At 45.8% G+C, this 17722-nt stretch overlaps 1 protein-coding gene across 2 annotated transcripts; it reads left to right on the forward strand.

The window, feature by feature from the left end:
* Positions 1-6572: 6572 nt before the first annotated feature.
* Fgf23 (fibroblast growth factor 23) lies at positions 6573-15967 on the forward strand. 2 transcript variants are annotated; one of them, NM_022657.4, is made up of 3 exons: positions 6573-6911; positions 11811-11914; positions 13709-15967. In NM_022657.4, exons 1-3 carry the CDS (start codon positions 6701-6703, stop codon positions 14147-14149), a joined length of 756 nt encoding a protein of 251 aa, NP_073148.1. In that variant the 5' UTR covers positions 6573-6700; the 3' UTR covers positions 14150-15967. The 2 variants fall into 2 exon arrangements, with proteins under 2 accessions (NP_073148.1, XP_017177196.1); XM_017321707.1 differs by lacking the exon at positions 6573-6911 and having other exon boundaries at positions 11817-11914; positions 13709-14002; positions 14703-14995.
* The last annotated feature ends 1755 nt before the right edge of the window (positions 15968-17722 follow it).

The raw sequence follows: 17722 nt of genomic DNA on the forward strand, positions 1-17722 counted from the left end.
AGGGTGCAGCAGTGCATGGTTCTTGGAAAGGTGCCATCCATCCATCCATCCATCCATCCATCCATCTACCCATCCATCCATCATCTCCATTCCCACAGGGAAGCAGGTGAAGAGACCAGAGGTGAGCTGTATAAGATCCCCAACCGACGTGTTTAAGGGAAATGAGGCCTAATACAGACAGGGCAAGCAGGTATGCCTGGAAGGGTTTGTGGGTGACTTATTCATGTCTTGCTCTGCAGGAATGAGAAGCACATGGTAAATATATGGTGCTATAACTATTACAAAGAAGGTGTAATGGGGCCTGGTCGCTCACACCTGGACTCCTGGCACTCAGTAGGCTGAGGCAAGGGAGTGTGCGTTTGAAGCTACACAGAGAGAGTTCAAAGCCAGGCTCTTACTAGCATAGTGAGACTTTGGGGGAAAGAGGAAGAGAAAGAGAGGGAGGAGGAGAAATTCATACTGACATGGAATGATGGTCAAAATACACTTATACCAAATATAGTACGTACTTAATATTGGCTTTTAAAATGAGTATGGTTGAATATATACCTATTTATAATATAACATACATGTCACTATTCTCTAGGTCTCCATCTTACTTTTAATAACATCTCCAGAAACTATGGGAAATTTTTCACTTTCCATTTTAGAGATTCTTTATTGATTTGCTTTCTAATAAATTCCAATTGAAATTTATTTTTTTAAAAAGACTTATTTTATATATATATATATATATACACACACTGTAACTGTACAGGTGGTTGTGAGCCTTTATGCAGTTATTGGGAATTGAATTTAGAACCTCTGCTCACTCTAGCCGGCCCTGCTCACTCAGGCCCAAAGATTTACTTATTATAAATAAGTACACTGTAGCTGTCTTCAGACACACCAGAAGAGGGTGTCAGATCTCATAACAGGTAGTTGTGAGCCACCATGTGGTTGCTGGTATTTGAACTCAGGACCTTCAGAAGAGCAGTCAGTGCTCTTACCCACTGAGCTATCTCAACAGCTCTGAAATTGCTTTTTAAAATTTCCCTTAGGTCCCAATGAGAATATGTGTGTATCAGGAGCCAGAAAACTCTTGGAAAAGTCCCACACACAGCCCCCAGCCCAGCTCACAGGGCTGTAGTGAGCATAAACAGATGATCACTAGATAGACATTGTCAATAAGAAGTACTGGAAAATGCAGAACATATCCCACCTGAGGAACTGCAAGCTCCTCCCTCGGTGGTCAAGACTGCGCCCTTCGTTCACAGGCCTCTCTAAAGTGTTGATTGACACATTAAGAGTGAGTCTAGTTGGATAGAGAGACCCGTGTGTTGGGTTGGGTTGGGTTGGTAGTGGTTTGTGGTATTAGAGGTGAGACTCCAGTTCTTGCACATGGCAGGCAGGTACTCTGCCACCGAGCTGCCCCTGAGCTCAAGAAGCATGAATTTACTGTCAAGTGGATGAGACACATCAAGGGCATCTTCAGGAGGGTTTTGGTATCTCTATTCATAGTTGAAGCCTGGATCTGTGAGTATGATAGCAGAGCCTTCAACAAAGGCCACCACACATCTCCCCAGCAAGTGCTTCCCAGACCCAGGGCTTCCAGGGCAGGATAGAGATGAGACCAGCCTTTCTGCCACATCTCAGCATCCACTGGGAATCAACATCTGAGACATCCTAACAGAAAAGCCCCACATCACAGAGGTTCCTTCTCACATCTGCTGTCTGTGAGCTTCACCTTGAGCTCAGAGGCTCACACCAGACCTCAGATTCTGAACTGTGACAGTACAGTGCCCTCTAGATGCAAGGACTCAAAACCAACATCCCTGAAGGGTGCTCCCAAGGCTCATCCTTTGGAGCCTTAGAGAGCACACATGGGCTCTAGGGAAAGGCTGTATGCCTGTACACTAACACTCTCCAGCCAGGTACATCTGAACCTGCAGTTAAGTGGGGGATCCTGGAAGGCAGTAGGATGTGGAGCAAGCCCATAAAGGAGCCTTGGTTTCTATGCACTAAATCTAGTGCATACCAGAATGTACAGCCCATTGTTAATGAACGCTTGACTACCTGAATATCCCAAGTTCTTTTGAACACAGCACAGATAGCCCCATCCTGACTCCTTCTGCTTCAGCAGGAATGACATCAGATCAATCCTAAGATGTTTGGGTTTTAAAGTTCTGGGAGCTCCACGGGGCCCTCCAGCAGGACGTGCTCCCAGGCACTGAAAATGTTGCCTCTATGCTGTTCCAATAGAGAAACTTCATCTTCATTCTCAACATTTCCTAGTCAGAGAGCTTTGCATCCGCCATTGCTCCTGTCAAGTATGGAACATGTCTCTCACTCCCCCTGCAGAAACAAGGCTACTGCCTTCAGATCCAACTGCCGAGTATCTGAGCATCTCTTTGAAGAAAATTCTGTGGAAATAACTTCCTCCTAAGACAAGTGGAAAGAGCCAGAGGTCTGCTCCCCAAGCCTCTCCAGGAACCCAGCCAGTGATGGTGGGTGACAGCCTTTCCCGTCATTCTGGCAAAGCTTATTTAAGTCGCCCATTCCTTCAAAGCTGGAGAATTGCATCATCGCTCTGATGACTTTGCTCTTGCGAATTCCCTTAACAGTTCATCCACATCTTGCTAATTTGGCACTCCCATGGAGCCCCGGGGGTGAGCAAAGCCTTTCTCAGTAGTTTTAGAAGCCTTGAAAACATTTGTTCTTTTCTTTATTCCCAAAACGCCCTCCTTCTCACCCCTCTTCTCAGGGAAGATTCTCCTACCGTGAACTGTCTCACAGGAACTTCCCAGCCCTTTACCATTCTTTTTTTTTTTTAAAGATTTATTTTATTAATATATGTAAGTACACTGTAGCTGTCTTCAGACACTCCAGAAGAGGGAGTCAGATCTTGTTGCGGATGGTTGTGAGCCACCATGTGGTTGCTGGGATTTGAACTTTACCATTCTTAACCAGAAGAGGAAACATGGAGTCACCAATAAGCAAGCGTTTCTGAGAAATTTGCATTTCAATCCTGAAAGCCAGTTATTCCTTCAATTAGCTAAGGTGTTCTACTATATTTATGAACTATTTTGTGGCTGCTGCTTTTATTGCTGTTGGGGTTTTCCTTTTTTTAAAAAAATTCTTTATGTTTGATAATTTCATACATGTATATGATCATCTATGGAGTAGACTCCATCAGTCTCCTCAAGCTCCCCTTGTCTCTCTTAACATGCATTCTTCTAACTTAATGTCTTATCTGTTCCCTTTACAACCCATCAAGACCAGTTAGTGTTGCCTATACATGCATGGATGGGGGGCAATCACTGGAGCATGGGAAACCCATCGGTGACTGCATCCAAAAACAAACAAACAAACAAAAAAACCTCTTCTTCCCCTAGCAACAATTTCCCATCAACAGCTCCTCAGTAGAGGGTCGGGGGGGGGGGCTGGAAATTTTCTATTCTGTCTATGCTGGTAGGCAGAGGTAGTTGGTTTGACCTTGTACAGACAACCACAGTTGCTATGAGTTTGCAATAGCTGCATCTGGTCTGGAAGACAGCATTTCACAGCACTCCTCCCCACCCTCCAGCTCTTGCATTCTCTCCACATTTTCCTCTGTTGTGCTCTCTGTGCCTTGGTATGGGATGCTTTCTGTGCCTTGGTGAGGGTGGGTGTTGATATAGATGTCCAGTTTAGGGCCTCTCATTCTTCTCTTCTCTTCTCTTCTCTTCTCTTCTCTTCTCTTCTCTTCTCTTCTCTTCTCTTCTCTTCTCTTCTCTTCTCCTCTCCTCTCCTCTCCTCTCCTCTCCTCTCCTCTCCTCTCTTCTCCTCTCTCTCTCTTTCTTTTTTAAAGATTTATTCATTTACTCCATGTATGTGAGTACACTGTCATTGTCTTCAGACACCAGAAGAGGGCATCGGATCTCATTACAGATGGTTGTGAGCCACCATGTGGTTGCTGGGAGTTGAACTCAGGACCTCTGGAAGAGCAGTCAGTGCTCTTAACCGCTAAGGCCTCTCTCCAGCCCTCAGCCTCTCATTCTTGACACATTGAACAATAATGTCTCTGCTGCTGCCCACAGCACAATGACACTTCTCTAACAAAGGCTGAGGGCAGCCCAAGTCGATAGCACCAGGAGCTGGAGACATTCATATTTTGAAATAGAGTCTTGTGTGGCCAGGGCTGGCCTCAGACTTCCTTTATAGCTGATAATGACCATGAACTCCTGATCCTCCTGCCTCTATTTACAAAATGATGGGTTATAGGCATGTGCCACCACTCTCCCTTGTGGCCATTAAATATTAATTAATAATCTATTAAATAAGACTCAGATATAAGCATTTAAATGTCAGGCAACTTTTATCTAACCTTGGAGTGACACACACATGTTCCCTATATCTCCTGGGAGAGAGCTTGGCTTACTAAGAAAAAAGTGATGTCTTTGCTACCTAGTCTTTCTTATTAAGGGGTAGGTCACACAGCTCTGGCTCTGATGGGCTGTGGGAGTTAATGTGTCATTCAATCCAGAGTCCAGGCTGGTCACCAGCACCCTCTGTGTGCATTGGCCACCTATACTTAGGCAAGTTACATAGACCCTTCCCATTGGTTTCCATATGTATATAAAGGAAATATGTAATGGCCTCCTTACAGGGTTATTAAACGAGTTAGCACAAGAGAAAAATAACCAGGCTATTAAGAGGACTAGTGGTCTCTCAGTGAGCATTAGCTGTGGCTATGATTCATCCTGGAGAAGCATCCTGGGGCATCGGTAGACTTAGTTCTAACTCTACTGGGTATGACTCTGTGACTTCGGCATTACAGACTAGCTCTCCGCTCCTTCACGTATAACATTAAAGTATTAGCGCTGGGGAGATGGCTCGGTTAGCAAAGCACTTGCCACATAAGTGTGAGGACTTGAGTTTGATGCCCAGGGCCCACTTACAATCTTATAATCTCAATCTGGGAAAGGAGAAGCAGGAGGACGCCAGGGGCTCGCTGCTATAAGGTGCACAGCTCCTGAGGAGCAACCCTGAGGTTGCCTGCTGATCCTACTCAAACACATATACATACACACATGAACACTCTCAGAAATGGCAACACACACATACACACACACATTTGTTTTGAAGTCCAGCCTTAGTGAACACATCTTTAATCGCAGCAATCAGGAGACTGAAGCAGACAGAGCTCCGTGAGTTTGAGGCCAGTTAGGGCTACATAGTGAGGCCCTGTCTTGGTAAATAAGTAAGTTAATAATAAATACAAGTTTTAAATGGTAATAGCACAGTGTGCCTGTCTTATAGAGTTGCAGTGAAGCTCAAAGAACTAGTGGATGAGAAAACACTCTGTAAACCACAGAAGCCTGGACCCAACTGGAACTGGAGGTGGAACGGGCATCTCCACTTGCCTTGGCGTGTGCAAGCATCCATGTGCTTTACACGATGGCTACTCGTCTTTATCTGCTTCCTCCGCTTGATTTGTCACATCTTGCTCTCTCTTCCATCCGCTTTGATGTCTATCTTGTGGGATACTCATCTGTTGTAGGAACTCAGTAACCTGGGACACTGAGTGAGCAGTCCTTTTCTTGTGGCCATATACTGCTGATGTCTGTTCCAGCAGTCTGCCTTCCAATGGACTGTGTGTGTTAGTCTGCCTTCAACCTCCTACCCCACACACCACACCCCACACCCCACACCGCTGCATCAGACGCACCTCCACAGAGGGCATGCACAGAGCAATTTCTGCAGTGAGGCATCCACTCATACAAGGTCCCAGGGTGTGGACATGGGCTGGGGAGGTGCCCAGTCCTGCAGCTCCTGGATGCTTCCTGCCCTCTGATTCCTCTGATCAGCCAGCAGTGCCGTTCCAGTCCTCCAAATGAGTCTCCTTCCTATTGGCAAAGCCATAATTGCCAGTTTAGTTCCCTGCCTCATCCAGACGAGGGAAACTGAGAAACCAGATCTTGCCATTTTTGCTGACCTCAAGACCTTGTTTTCTTTCTTCTTGCCTTGAGGTCTTTGGGAATGGTGATGGGAGGTGTTGAGCTCATGCTCCCACCTAACACCCTTCCTGGGGTTTGTGTATGGGGGTAGGGGGGAGTCTCATTTGCCTGATAGCATCACTTATGACCATATATCAAGACACTTGCCAGATGCAACAGCCAGGAGTAAGCTCCAAGAACACACTTGGCAGCTGGAGGAAAAGGGCTTAAGCAAACCAAAACAAGGACACTGGAGGGAGATGAGTTAGCGAGGAGGCGGCTTTCTGGTTTTCTGGGGTTTTTTTTGTTTGTTTGTTTCAGTACTGCTGGCTGCCTTCACACTTCCTGATGGAAGTGGGGACAGGTCAACAAATGACCCAGGGTCACAGATAACTTTTGCCCACACATCATTCACTTATGGGAGCACTGGCTTGAAATTGAGGGGTGTGTGCGTGCATGTATGTGTGTGCCTGGAACTGACGCGCCTTCCGCAAGCCTAAGAAGTCTGGGCTTTTTCTTTGAATGGATGATTACAACACAGAGGATGTGGCGGCATTGTTTTTCCTGCTTGATGTCACACCACCACCCTTTAAAAGTCCCGGGGAAAAAAGGAGGGAATCTAGCCCAGGATCCCCACCTCAGTTCTCAGCTTCTTCCTAGGAAGAAGAGAAAGGCCAGCAAGGGCCCAGCCTGTCTGGGAGTGTCAGATTTCAAACTCAGCATTAGCCACTCAGTGCTGTGCAATGCTAGGGACCTGCCTTAGACTCCTGGTGGGCGTGCTCTGCACTGTCTGCAGCTTGGGCACTGCTAGAGCCTATCCGGACACTTCCCCATTGCTTGGCTCCAACTGGGGAAGCCTGACCCACCTGTACACGGCTACAGCCAGGACCAGCTATCACCTACAGATCCATAGGGATGGTCATGTAGATGGCACCCCCCATCAGACCATCTACAGTGAGTATGGGTTCCAGGTTGGGAAGAGGGGAAACTCTCTGCTGTTGACCTACAGAGGTATTGGGGAAACCTTGGGCTAGATAAATTGTCTAGTTTCTTGTATGCATAGTTTTGGGGTGTGTGTGTGTGTGTGTGTGTGTGTGTGTAACCTAAAAGGAAGATTTTTTTTCTTCCCCTTTATTATTTGACTCACAAGTTTTTCTCAACCTGAATAATTGCTATTGTAACCCATTTCCAATAATGAGAGATAATTTTCTTTTCTTCTGCTCAAGAATTAGAGGGAAAGATGGACAGAAAGACAAGGGCTCAAAGAGAAGAATAACCCAGACAGAACTTAACTGGGAGAGACTAGTCAGGGTTACATTGTGAGACTGTCTGGAAACTAAAGCAAACCTTCTCAAGAGACATTATGTTAAAGACAGACCACCAAGCTGCTTTGTCTTAGCAAGTCTGACTGAATGCATCCACTCAGCAGGTGTGCAGGGTACTTCAGAAGCGTCCTGTGTGGTTGGTTGGTGGTTCTTCTCTGAGAAGCTGAAATGTGTTTAGTTGCTAACAAAACTGATTAGCTAGTGGTGAACTCACTGGTGATGTGAAACAATTGGAATATTCTTAAGGATGGAGTCTATGGAAAATTGGATCACTAATCATACCTGTCAATCAACCAGATGTATTCAACTGAAAGCCCCTTCCAGCATAAGGAATAACACATAGAAAATAGAGTGGCAAGAGAGATGGGTATTGGAAGAGACACATGTTCTATGTTACAGACAAGCAAAAAGTATTCTAAATGGGGCTGGAGAAATGGCTCAGCAGCTAAGGGCACTTGCTGCTCTTACAGAGGGTCCAGGTCCAGTCTAGCACCCAAGTGGTAGCTTATAGCAATCTATAACTCCAATTCCGGGAGGTTCAATGCCCTCTTCTGACCTCTGATGGCACTGAAGAAATGTGGTACACAGAAATACAAGCAGACAAGACAGCTATACACAAAGAATAAGACAAAACAAAACTGAAAAATTACTCCAAGAGGGTACAGAAGATGCAGCTAGGCTCTGTGCCATGTAGAGCACTGAGCAGTGGCAGTTTGCACTTCACTAAAGAACTTTCTGTAAGGATTATGATCGCCTCTGTGCTGTTGTAGTAGGTGAGCCCATTTCCTGGATGTGGCCTTGCTGTGCGAACAATCTTCTCTCTGCTAGAAACCAACAGACCTTAAACCTAGCAGCCAGGTACAGGCACACGCAAAGCCAGCAGCTTACACCTGCCCACGGGCTACACTGACAGGAAATGGGAGGACGAGGAAGAGGAGGAGAAAGGCTCTCTCCAAACACAAGGCATGCTCCAAAACTCAGGGGTCTAAAGGGGGGCTTGGGGTTACCTCTTGGAAGTCAGGTTTGAGGCTGATGTGGAGAATCTGGAGTAAATGTGGGTACATTCCATGGGTTCCCAGAACTGTTTGTGTTCTGTGGACAGGACTTACAAGGTGCCTGACACCACACAACCCTCTGCCACTGGAAATGTGACATAGTTCTTCATAGACCTCTTGTCTCCCGGTGCATTATTCAACTTTTAGGAAATGCCATTGTAGCCTTCTCTCCGGAAGACATCCCTGACTTCCGCTGCAATACTACATGTGATTTCAAGTACTGGACAGTAGATAAGGGTGAACTATTTTGGTTCTAGAGATTGGAAATTTGCTTCTGATTAGAGGATGTGCATTCCACTTTCCTAGAATCATAGAATCTCTTTGTTGAAAGGTGGTCAGTCTGGAACAGTCCAGGCTTGGGTAGGGAGGATGTGTGAGATCAGTCTAAATGGCAGGCTTACAGACATCCTTGGGAGCTTGCAGACATCAGGACTGGAGGATGCCAGGAGCAATGAATATGGCTGAGAAGCAATAAAATGAATTAACCTGACTTTAGCTGGGTGTAATTTTTGTCTTGTGTAGGCTTTCCCTTTGTGGGGAAAGTATCACTAATCTGATGTACTGGTCTCAGTTATGTGCATTTTCATAAGAATGACTCTTTATCTTGTTCTTATCTTTACATGCTATTGATATAATCTTCCTCCTCATCAGTTACAGCAGAGCATGGTTTAATTATGACCTCATTTATTTATTTTATTCGTTTACTTTACTTCATCTGTATGACTGTCTTGTTTGCATATATGCCTGTACATCACATGCATACAGTGCCAGTGGAAGTCATTATATCTTCAAGAAGACAAAATGAGGCACGTGTTTCTACTGTCCCCTTTCCAAGTTTTGCTTTAGTAAATTCTTGGTTAAGAGTTGAATGTTCAACTCCTGCTCAGGTGGTTGGTCTTGACAAGATGGAATGATCTGCCTCAAAGATGCTCCAAGCTCCCCTGAGCTCAGAAGGCTCTTGGGACCTCTTCAGGATCAGTAAGCTTTTTCTGATATGAACAAGGCCAGCTTCCCACTCTCCATCAAACACAGAATTTGCAAAGAGCAGAAGAGGCTTGCTTATCACCCTTGCTTAGTAGCCCACTCTTTTCTTCTGGTGTGTGACTTAGCATGTGCTTGGCCAAGTGAACTTTTCTGCTAGCTTTTGTTGGTTTCATTAAAAAGCCCAAGCGCCCCCGGCCCTGGCCCCTGGAAGTCACTCCCTTACTCTGCAGTGAGTTTTCCACTAAGACTGGCCCTGCACTAGGGTCTGTACACTGTGCTCACTGTCTGCGGTGCTTCCAATTGTCAGGCAGGCTGGCATGATGTCAGGGTGTGGGAATGGTCAACTGTCAGGTCGGATATTTTAAAGTCATTAGCTCATTTGATGGTGGTAACCTTGCAAAACAGAATGGAACTGCTGTGTTATGCTCTGGTGACAGGAGCTGTGGCAAGGAGACTCCTGTGGCTTCAGGGTATTTAAGGAGCCACACAGGGGGCCATTACCCCTCCTGGGCACAGACACTTGTTTGTTTGTTTTTTTAGCACTTTCTCTTTTGAAGACCACAGTCGCAGGGCAGGAAGATGACACTGACCTGAGTTTGAATCCTGATTTGTCTCTTATAGATGCTTCAACAACTACTAAAATGATAATGATGTTAATTTTAACAAACTAACAGTTGTTCTGAGAATTTAAAATAATGTACTTAAAAGGGCACACATAAAAAACAAACAAACAAACAAACAAACAAACCAAAAAACCAAAAAACAAAAACAAAACAAAAAAAAAAGGAAAGGAAAGGAAAAAACAACTTTACTAAATGTAATCTCCTGTCCCCCATGTGATTGAGCCAAAAAGCTCTCAGGACATAAATTCCTCTGTATTTCATATGTATGTCTGGGTTTACATAAGATCAGACATATATCTGAGACATGTAGCCAGACATCATTTGGAAGAACACGTGTGGTACCTCTCCACAATTGCCAGTTTTCCAAAATGCTAACTCACAACAAATGAGTGTTCCTGATTGGTCCTCTTTGCCATCATCTTCCCAGACTCATGTCTACCCTCATTCCCTCTGAGCACACCAGCCAGCTTCGGTCTGTACCAGCTTCTGTAGTTAGGCAACATCTAACCTTCGCCTGCTCACTCCCCTTGAAAGTTTTTGTTTTGAGTCTACATGGGGTAGGAAAGAGGCCTTAGGCTTCAAATCACCTCATGATGCTTTACCATATGCTAGGCACAGACCGTGTTCTCTCAAGAAGGATTCGATTGCGGCAGGCTCCTTGGGGCTGTGAAATGAAGTTCCAACAGGCAGTTGGAAGTGTCCTCAAACATCTAAGTAAATTATTTTTAACAGAAAATGTCAAGTCTTGCTGAATCACCATTCATTTTAAAATACAGTGTGACTTAATCTTACATTTAGTACAGAATGCCCATTTAAAGGTGTTGGCTACTGTTTAAGTGAAGATGATACAAGCATGCGTCAGGCCTTAGTCAAAGGCAAGTTTTTAAGAGGGGCTATTGAAAGATGTCCAGGACCAGCATCTACAAAAAAAAAAAAAAAAAAAAAAAAAACAAAACTCCAAGTGAGAAAAGCACAAAGGACTGGGTCCAAAAAAGCAAATTTTATCTATCCCTGATATCTATTAAACATGGGGAAGGGCCCTGCTCCTCTGGAGAAAGGTTTTAGGCATGCAAATATGGTAAAGCCAGGTAAGGGGCACACACTGTAGTAACGGCAGGGGACGATGCTGAAGATGATAAGTTCTGATTAGGGAAATAAGAAGGCACAGAAATGGCTGCTGCTGGCCTTGAAGGTTAAGCAACTTCAACTGGCAGGGAAGAGAAATCAACTCTGAGCATACAGGTTGGGACAGTGGGGGTGGGGGAGAACCAGGCTCCATACAGCTGAGTCTTTGAATAAAATTCAACATAGATTTTAAAATCATAGAAACAGATGTCTTGGGTGCTGGAGAGATGGCTCAGCGGTTAAGAACACTGACTGCTCTTCCAAAGGTCCTGAGTTCAATTCCCAGCAACCACATGGTGGCTCACAACCACCTGTAAAGAGATCCGATGCCCTCTTCTGGTGTATCTGAAGACAGAGGCAGTGTACTTACATATAATAAAGTAAATAAATCTTTTTTAAAAAAAGACTTTAGAAACAGATGTCCTAGACAGACACAATGGCTGCCCCAAATACTAAAAGATACTAATCAGGCAAAGAGGGACATGGCAGCCAGGTGGAGGACGATCTGTGTGCTACACGGATACAGGATATTGGGAGATCAAGGTGTGCATGCAGTAGGATGAAGCAGGAGGTGTGTAAGTGTTGATGTTGGGGTTGGAGTCATAGAAATGAGAGGAACAGTTAGACAGGGAGGAGCTGTGTAATGCCATCCCCACAGAGAGGTGTCTCTGAGGTGTCTTTTCAGAAAGCATTTCAAGGAAGGGACGACTGCGCATTTTGACCTGAGAGGTCCTCTTACAGGTGCCCTGATGATTACATCAGAGGACGCCGGCTCTGTGGTGATAACAGGAGCCATGACTCGAAGGTTCCTTTGTATGGATCTCCACGGCAACATTTTTGGATCGGTGAGTTTCTCTATGTATTGGTCATCACATTATGATGACTATATTTCTCTCTCTCTCTCTCTCTCTCTCTCTCTCTCTCTCTCTCTCTCTCTCTCTCTCTCTCTCTCTCTCTAAGATTTGATTTTTAAAATTGTATGTTTATGCGTAGGAACTGAACTCTGGGACAGGAGAACCTACACCCTCTTAATCTCTAAGCCATCTCTCCATCCCTTACTGTATTTCTTATCAGGGCTTTAGAGATTCCATTTACAGTGCCCCTTGGTCTTTCAGTCTCAGTAGGAAATGCTCAAGATTTCACAGCCGGGGTTTGGAGTGAGGCTCTGGGCCCTGCCCCCTATAGCCCATTCTTGCGTGGCATACAGTCCCTAGTATGTTGTGAGTTCTAAAGCCACATCAATTCATGCTTTTAATTTATACACTAGAAAGGGTGAGAGGCTCTTGGGGGTCTTCTCAGTTCTGTTACCAACTGGGACTTCAGGTAACTGAAGTGAAATGAACAACGTGACCTGTAGCTCTCCCTCCTATTAATGACCTCCAATTAATTTCCTGTGCCTCCGGGGTGGTAGCTGGTCCTTCAGATCATAAATCAAGGTTTTCTGACCCTAAAGGTAATTATAGTCCCAATAATGTTGAGGTAGAAACGAAGAAGGACTGGGTGACTCAGGAATCTCTTTTCAATGCCCACACCAAGGTTCCTGAGGTAAAAGTTGTCTGTTTTGTTACTGCTGTGCACCTCCCAGCAACTAGATAGAACACCATCTGACCAGGGTAGATAGGTAGCTACACACACAGAAAGCTCTCACCTCTACAATTCTTTGTGCAGTTTAAGAAACAAATGTAGTGTTTAAAGATCCAGGTAGGCACTCAATAAAACTCGGTACTAATGGGCAAATAAGGTTCAGATCCAGAATATCTGTTAGCAAGTTCCTGTCCCCGATCTCCAACCTACACTATGTCTTGATCTCAGTACCCCCACTTCTTTTTGACCCTTCAAAGTCCATCCCAATTCCAGCCTCTAGGCAAAGAGACAAGCCACAACCACCTTCCAGCCAGCAGAATTTTAAAAGGTATACAACCCAGGCCCAGTAGCTCGAACTGTCAATCCCAGCTACTTGGTTGTCTGAGGCAGGAGAACTGAAAGTTCGAGGTCTCCCTCTACACATCAGAACTCACGACCATTTTGGATAACTGTGAGGTTCTGCCTCAAAAAAAAGAAAGGAAGGAAGGAAGGAAGGAAGGAAGAAGAGGAAAGAAAAAAGAAAAGAAAGAAAGAAGAAAGGAAGGAAGGGAGGAGAAAAAAGAAAGAAAAAGAAGAAAGAAGAAAAGAAAACACAAAGGAGCAAAGATAAAAGCTGGGAATGTATCTCAGTGGTAAAGTACTTTCATAGCGTCGGTGAAATCTAGTCAAACCCCGGGAAGGAGATAGAGGGACGAGGGGGCAGGGGTTGAAGATGAATGTTAGTCTAGTCCTCCCTGCAGATAATAGAGACAGACAGAGATATAAACAGAATGAATGGATATGAATATGAATGAGAATAGGAATGTTTAGTTCTCCCTGCGGCGGGCACTGAACAAGAAGAACGTCATCAGGTCTTTCTAGGCACTGCCCCAGCAAGCTGGGCACGCTAGCCCAAGGTCTCCCGGAAGTGCCCTCCAGAGCCCTAATAGCAGCCACTCTCCTGAAGCCTGAGCCAAGTTCAGCTCTTTCCTAAGAGGGAGGTGCAGAGCTGGGCTGAGCATCACCCCCTAGCGGAGCGCCGGCCCTCAACTTCTTGTGTTTCCTTTCTCTTACAGCTTCACTTCAGCCCAGAGAATTGCAAGTTCCGCCAGTGGACGCTGGAGAATGGCTATGACGTCTACTTGTCGCAGAAGCATCACTACCTGGTGAGCCTGGGCCGCGCCAAGCGCATCTTCCAGCCGGGCACCAACCCGCCGCCCTTCTCCCAGTTCCTGGCTCGCAGGAACGAGGTCCCGCTGCTGCATTTCTACACTGTTCGCCCACGGCGCCACACGCGCAGCGCCGAGGACCCACCGGAGCGCGACCCACTGAACGTGCTCAAGCCGCGGCCCCGCGCCACGCCTGTGCCTGTATCCTGCTCTCGCGAGCTGCCGAGCGCAGAGGAAGGTGGCCCCGCAGCCAGCGATCCTCTGGGGGTGCTGCGCAGAGGCCGTGGAGATGCTCGCGGGGGCGCGGGAGGCGCGGATAGGTGTCGCCCCTTTCCCAGGTTCGTCTAGGTCCCCAGGCCAGGCTGCGTCCGCCTCCATCCTCCAGTCGGTTCAGCCCACGTAGAGGAAGGACTAGGGTACCTCGAGGATGTCTGCTTCTCTCCCTTCCCTATGGGCCTGAGAGTCACCTGCGAGGTTCCAGCCAGGCACCGCTATTCAGAATTAAGAGCCAACGGTGGGAGGCTGGAGAGGTGGCGCAGACAGTTCTCAGCACCCACAAATACCTGTAATTCTAGCTCCAGGGGAATCTGTACTCACACACACACACATCCACACACACACACACACACATACATGTAATTTTAAATGTTAATCTGATTTAAAGACCCCAACAGGTAAACTAGACACGAAGCTCTTTTTATTTTATTTTACTAACAGGTAAACCAGACACTTGGCCTTTATTAGCCGGGTCTCTTGCCTAGCATTTTAATCGATCAGTTAGCACGAGGAAAGAGTTCACGCCTTGAACACAGGGAAGAGGCCATCTCTGCAGCTTCTAGTTACTATTCTGGGATTCACGGGTGTTTGAGTTTGAGCACCTTGACCTTAATGTCTTCACTAGGCAAGTCGAAGAAAGACGCGCATTTCTTCTCTTTGGGAAGAGCTTTGGATTGGCGGGAGGCTGACAAGGACACCTAAACCGAACACATTTCAGAGTTCAGCCTCCCTGAGGAATGATTCGCCAATGATTCTGTGATAGGACCAGTCAGTAGCTTTTGAATTTGCCCTGGCTCAGCAAAGTCTACCTTGCTAGGGTGTTTTGCAAAATGCAAACGCTCGAACTCTCTCTAAAGAGGCATTTTTAGTGAAAGCCTCCGCTAGCAGGTTGACTTGTAATATATTCTAAGCGAATGTGCCCGGGGTGGGGGTGGAGGTGGGGTGGGGGAGAAGGGTCCTTGAGACCTCGGATTGTTCTAGGTTAGGGTTTCTGTGAAGAGGAAAGGGAAAAAAGAGGTTTTTTTTTTTTTGTTTTGTTTTGTTTTTTTGTTTTTTTGTTTTTTTTAAGTTTGTTTTTGTTTTCCTAAGTAAAATGGGATCCAGGATTAGCTAGGTAGAGTCAGGGGAGGACTCCTGCAGGAGCTAACCCCAAAATGGCAGCTACTCTTGGGAACTTTTAGGGCATTAAACAAAGACATCTTTCATTTGTCCCAGAAACTCCAGGGCTGTCCTGGGGTGAGCATAGCCTCACAGTGAACAGCAAGAAGTGTTAGGCAGGCTTTAAGGTTCTCCCCGCTTCTGCACCTTAGCTGGTAATCGACTTCAACAAAGGGCACCTCCTGTCTACCTCTATTTAAATGAGAATCAGAAGGGCACAGTAATGGCCCAGTCCTTCAGACAGCTTTGAGTTTTCCACTGTCTTCCTGTACACAGCCTTAGAAATGGATCCACTGCTCTTGCTTGTCAGATGAACAGCAGGCAACAATAGCAGGCAACTCGGCCAGTTCCACCCCTGAAGTACTAACGCTGTGCACAGCAGTAGATGCCATGAACCCCAACCCTTTTCCGCACTGGCTTTCACTTCCCATTGGGGTACTAGCCTGTACACCAGCTACCAGAAGCCTCCCCACTGAGGCAACCACGTGGGAAACCCCAGAAAGAACTTGAGTAGCAAACTGGCTGTAAACTCACAAGCCCAGAACCACCGCGGGGCTTTCTTTTTTGGCAGAGCCAAGGTCATCTTGTAATTCCTTAGGTCCCTTCACATGTGGCAATATTTATTTATTTATTTGAAAGATTTTTGCCTATCACTCTATATTTATAGTTATTTATAAAATCTAACCCCACTTCTGTCCTTGTGTTTTAAATAAAAATAAGACTTCTCTCAGCTTCTGTCTCTTGTCCTCTTTGTGTGACTGCATAAATGCATGTTGAGACACACGAGTAAAATTGGAAAATCTGGGGGAAACAGAATAGGAAAAGGAAAAAGAATTTGAAAAAGACACACTGGCATAACCATACTGAAATCTCAGTTAACCAGACATAAATCGTATTAATCTTCAGTTAACCAGATACACATCATAGTAGCATTCCTTCACTATTAACATAGAGTGGGCCTGATCAATTTATGAAGATAAAAGGTTTGAGCCACACTTTAGAAGGTCTAGTCCACAACGCAGAAGGCAGCTGCTCTCAGGTCTGTGGCAGCTCATCAGCACATTGTGGTGGGAACCTGTGGCAGAGGAAAGCCACTTACTTGCAGAAAAAGAGGCTGAGGCCCAACTAGTCTGTACACCCCCAGTGACCTAAGGACCTCTCACGAAGCCCCACCTCTTACCTTACCTCCCACCAGCACCACCGGCTGGTGACCAGACCTTCCACATGTGAGGGGAGGTAAGCTCTAAACTACAGCATATGTCCTTAATAGACAGTGTTACTCCCATGTGAGACAAGGCAGCAGGATTGCTGGGTGACACTTTTCCTGGGGAGTTGTGAACAAATGACCGCTCGCTCCATTTGGGAAACAGAATTGACAAAAGTTCAAAGTACAGATTCTATCAGAGTTCAGCTTGGTGAACAACGCGTTTATCGGGGTTACTAACAGGAATAAGGATGAGGACTCAAATGCAGGGGAATAAATGGCTTAGCTGCCACCAAAGCCAGCATGGGTGAGAACTGAAAGCTGGACTCCTGGAGCTTCCTGCTCAGCCTGAAGGCAGCTCTGCAGTTTGGAGAATACCCTTGAAAAAGCTGGTCTGGTCTGGGTTTTGAGCCTGGGGAGTCATTGGTTAGAACGACCTATTTGGAGATCCTTCATGAGGACAAAGGATGTACCATCTCATAAACAATACTTCATCCAGGTGCCACCCTTACACCGATGGGATATTGTTATGCAGTATTTGCATAAAACAGGGAAGGCATGTTGGAGCCTGCTATAGTTTAGATTTGAATGAATACCCTAGTAGGAGGGGGTGAGACCTTTGGGAGGGTTTAGATAGGTCACTGGTACGGTATCTTTGAAGGGACGATGGACTCCAGGTCCTTGCCTGCATGTTTTGCTTCTTAGCTTAAGGAGAGAAGTTCCACTCTGCCCATGCCTTGCCACCAACAGTTGCTTCACCCCAGGCCTCCAACCACAGGGTTATGTGGTCCTGGGTTAGCACCTCTAGAATGGTAAGCAAAAATGAAGCTTTTTTTCTTTGTAAGTTGATTGGTTCAGGTATTTCTTTTCTTTCTTTCTTTCTTTTTGTTTTGTTTTGTTTTGTTTTGTTTTGTTTTGTTTTTTCGAGACAGGGTTTCTCTGGCTGTCCTGGAAATCACTCTGTAGACCAGGCTGGCCTCAAACTCAGAAAGCTGCCTGCCTCTGCCTCCCAAGTGCTGGGATTAAAGGCGTGTGCTACCACACCCAGCTCAGGTATTTCTTAACAGTAGCACAAAACCAGCAGTTCTGTCCATTGCTTTCCCAGACTGGTGAGTGTTCCATCTGTCCTTCTGTAGCTAGCCGATCATTAAACCTGGGTATATTCACCTAGGAAGACCCATTTCACGTAAGGTACAGCTTACGAGATACACAACCTCTGTGCATTAACTCATAAACTCATTATGTGTAAACATGAATGTGCATATACGCAAATGCACATACTA

Source organism: Mus musculus, chromosome 6 (assembly GCF_000001635.26).
Source record: "Mus musculus strain C57BL/6J chromosome 6, GRCm38.p6 C57BL/6J".
Lineage (NCBI taxonomy): Eukaryota > Metazoa > Chordata > Mammalia > Rodentia > Muridae > Mus > Mus musculus.

Coding starts and splice junctions, on each gene's coding strand:
- Fgf23 (NM_022657.4), top strand. CDS start 6,701: ATGCTAGGGACCTGCCTTAGACTCCTGGTGGGCGTGCTCTGCACTGTC. Junction 6,912..11,810: donor CCCCCATCAGACCATCTACA/GTGAGTATGGGT, acceptor GTCCTCTTACAG/GTGCCCTGATGATTACATCA. Junction 11,915..13,708: donor ACGGCAACATTTTTGGATCG/GTGAGTTTCTCT, acceptor TTTCTCTTACAG/CTTCACTTCAGCCCAGAGAA.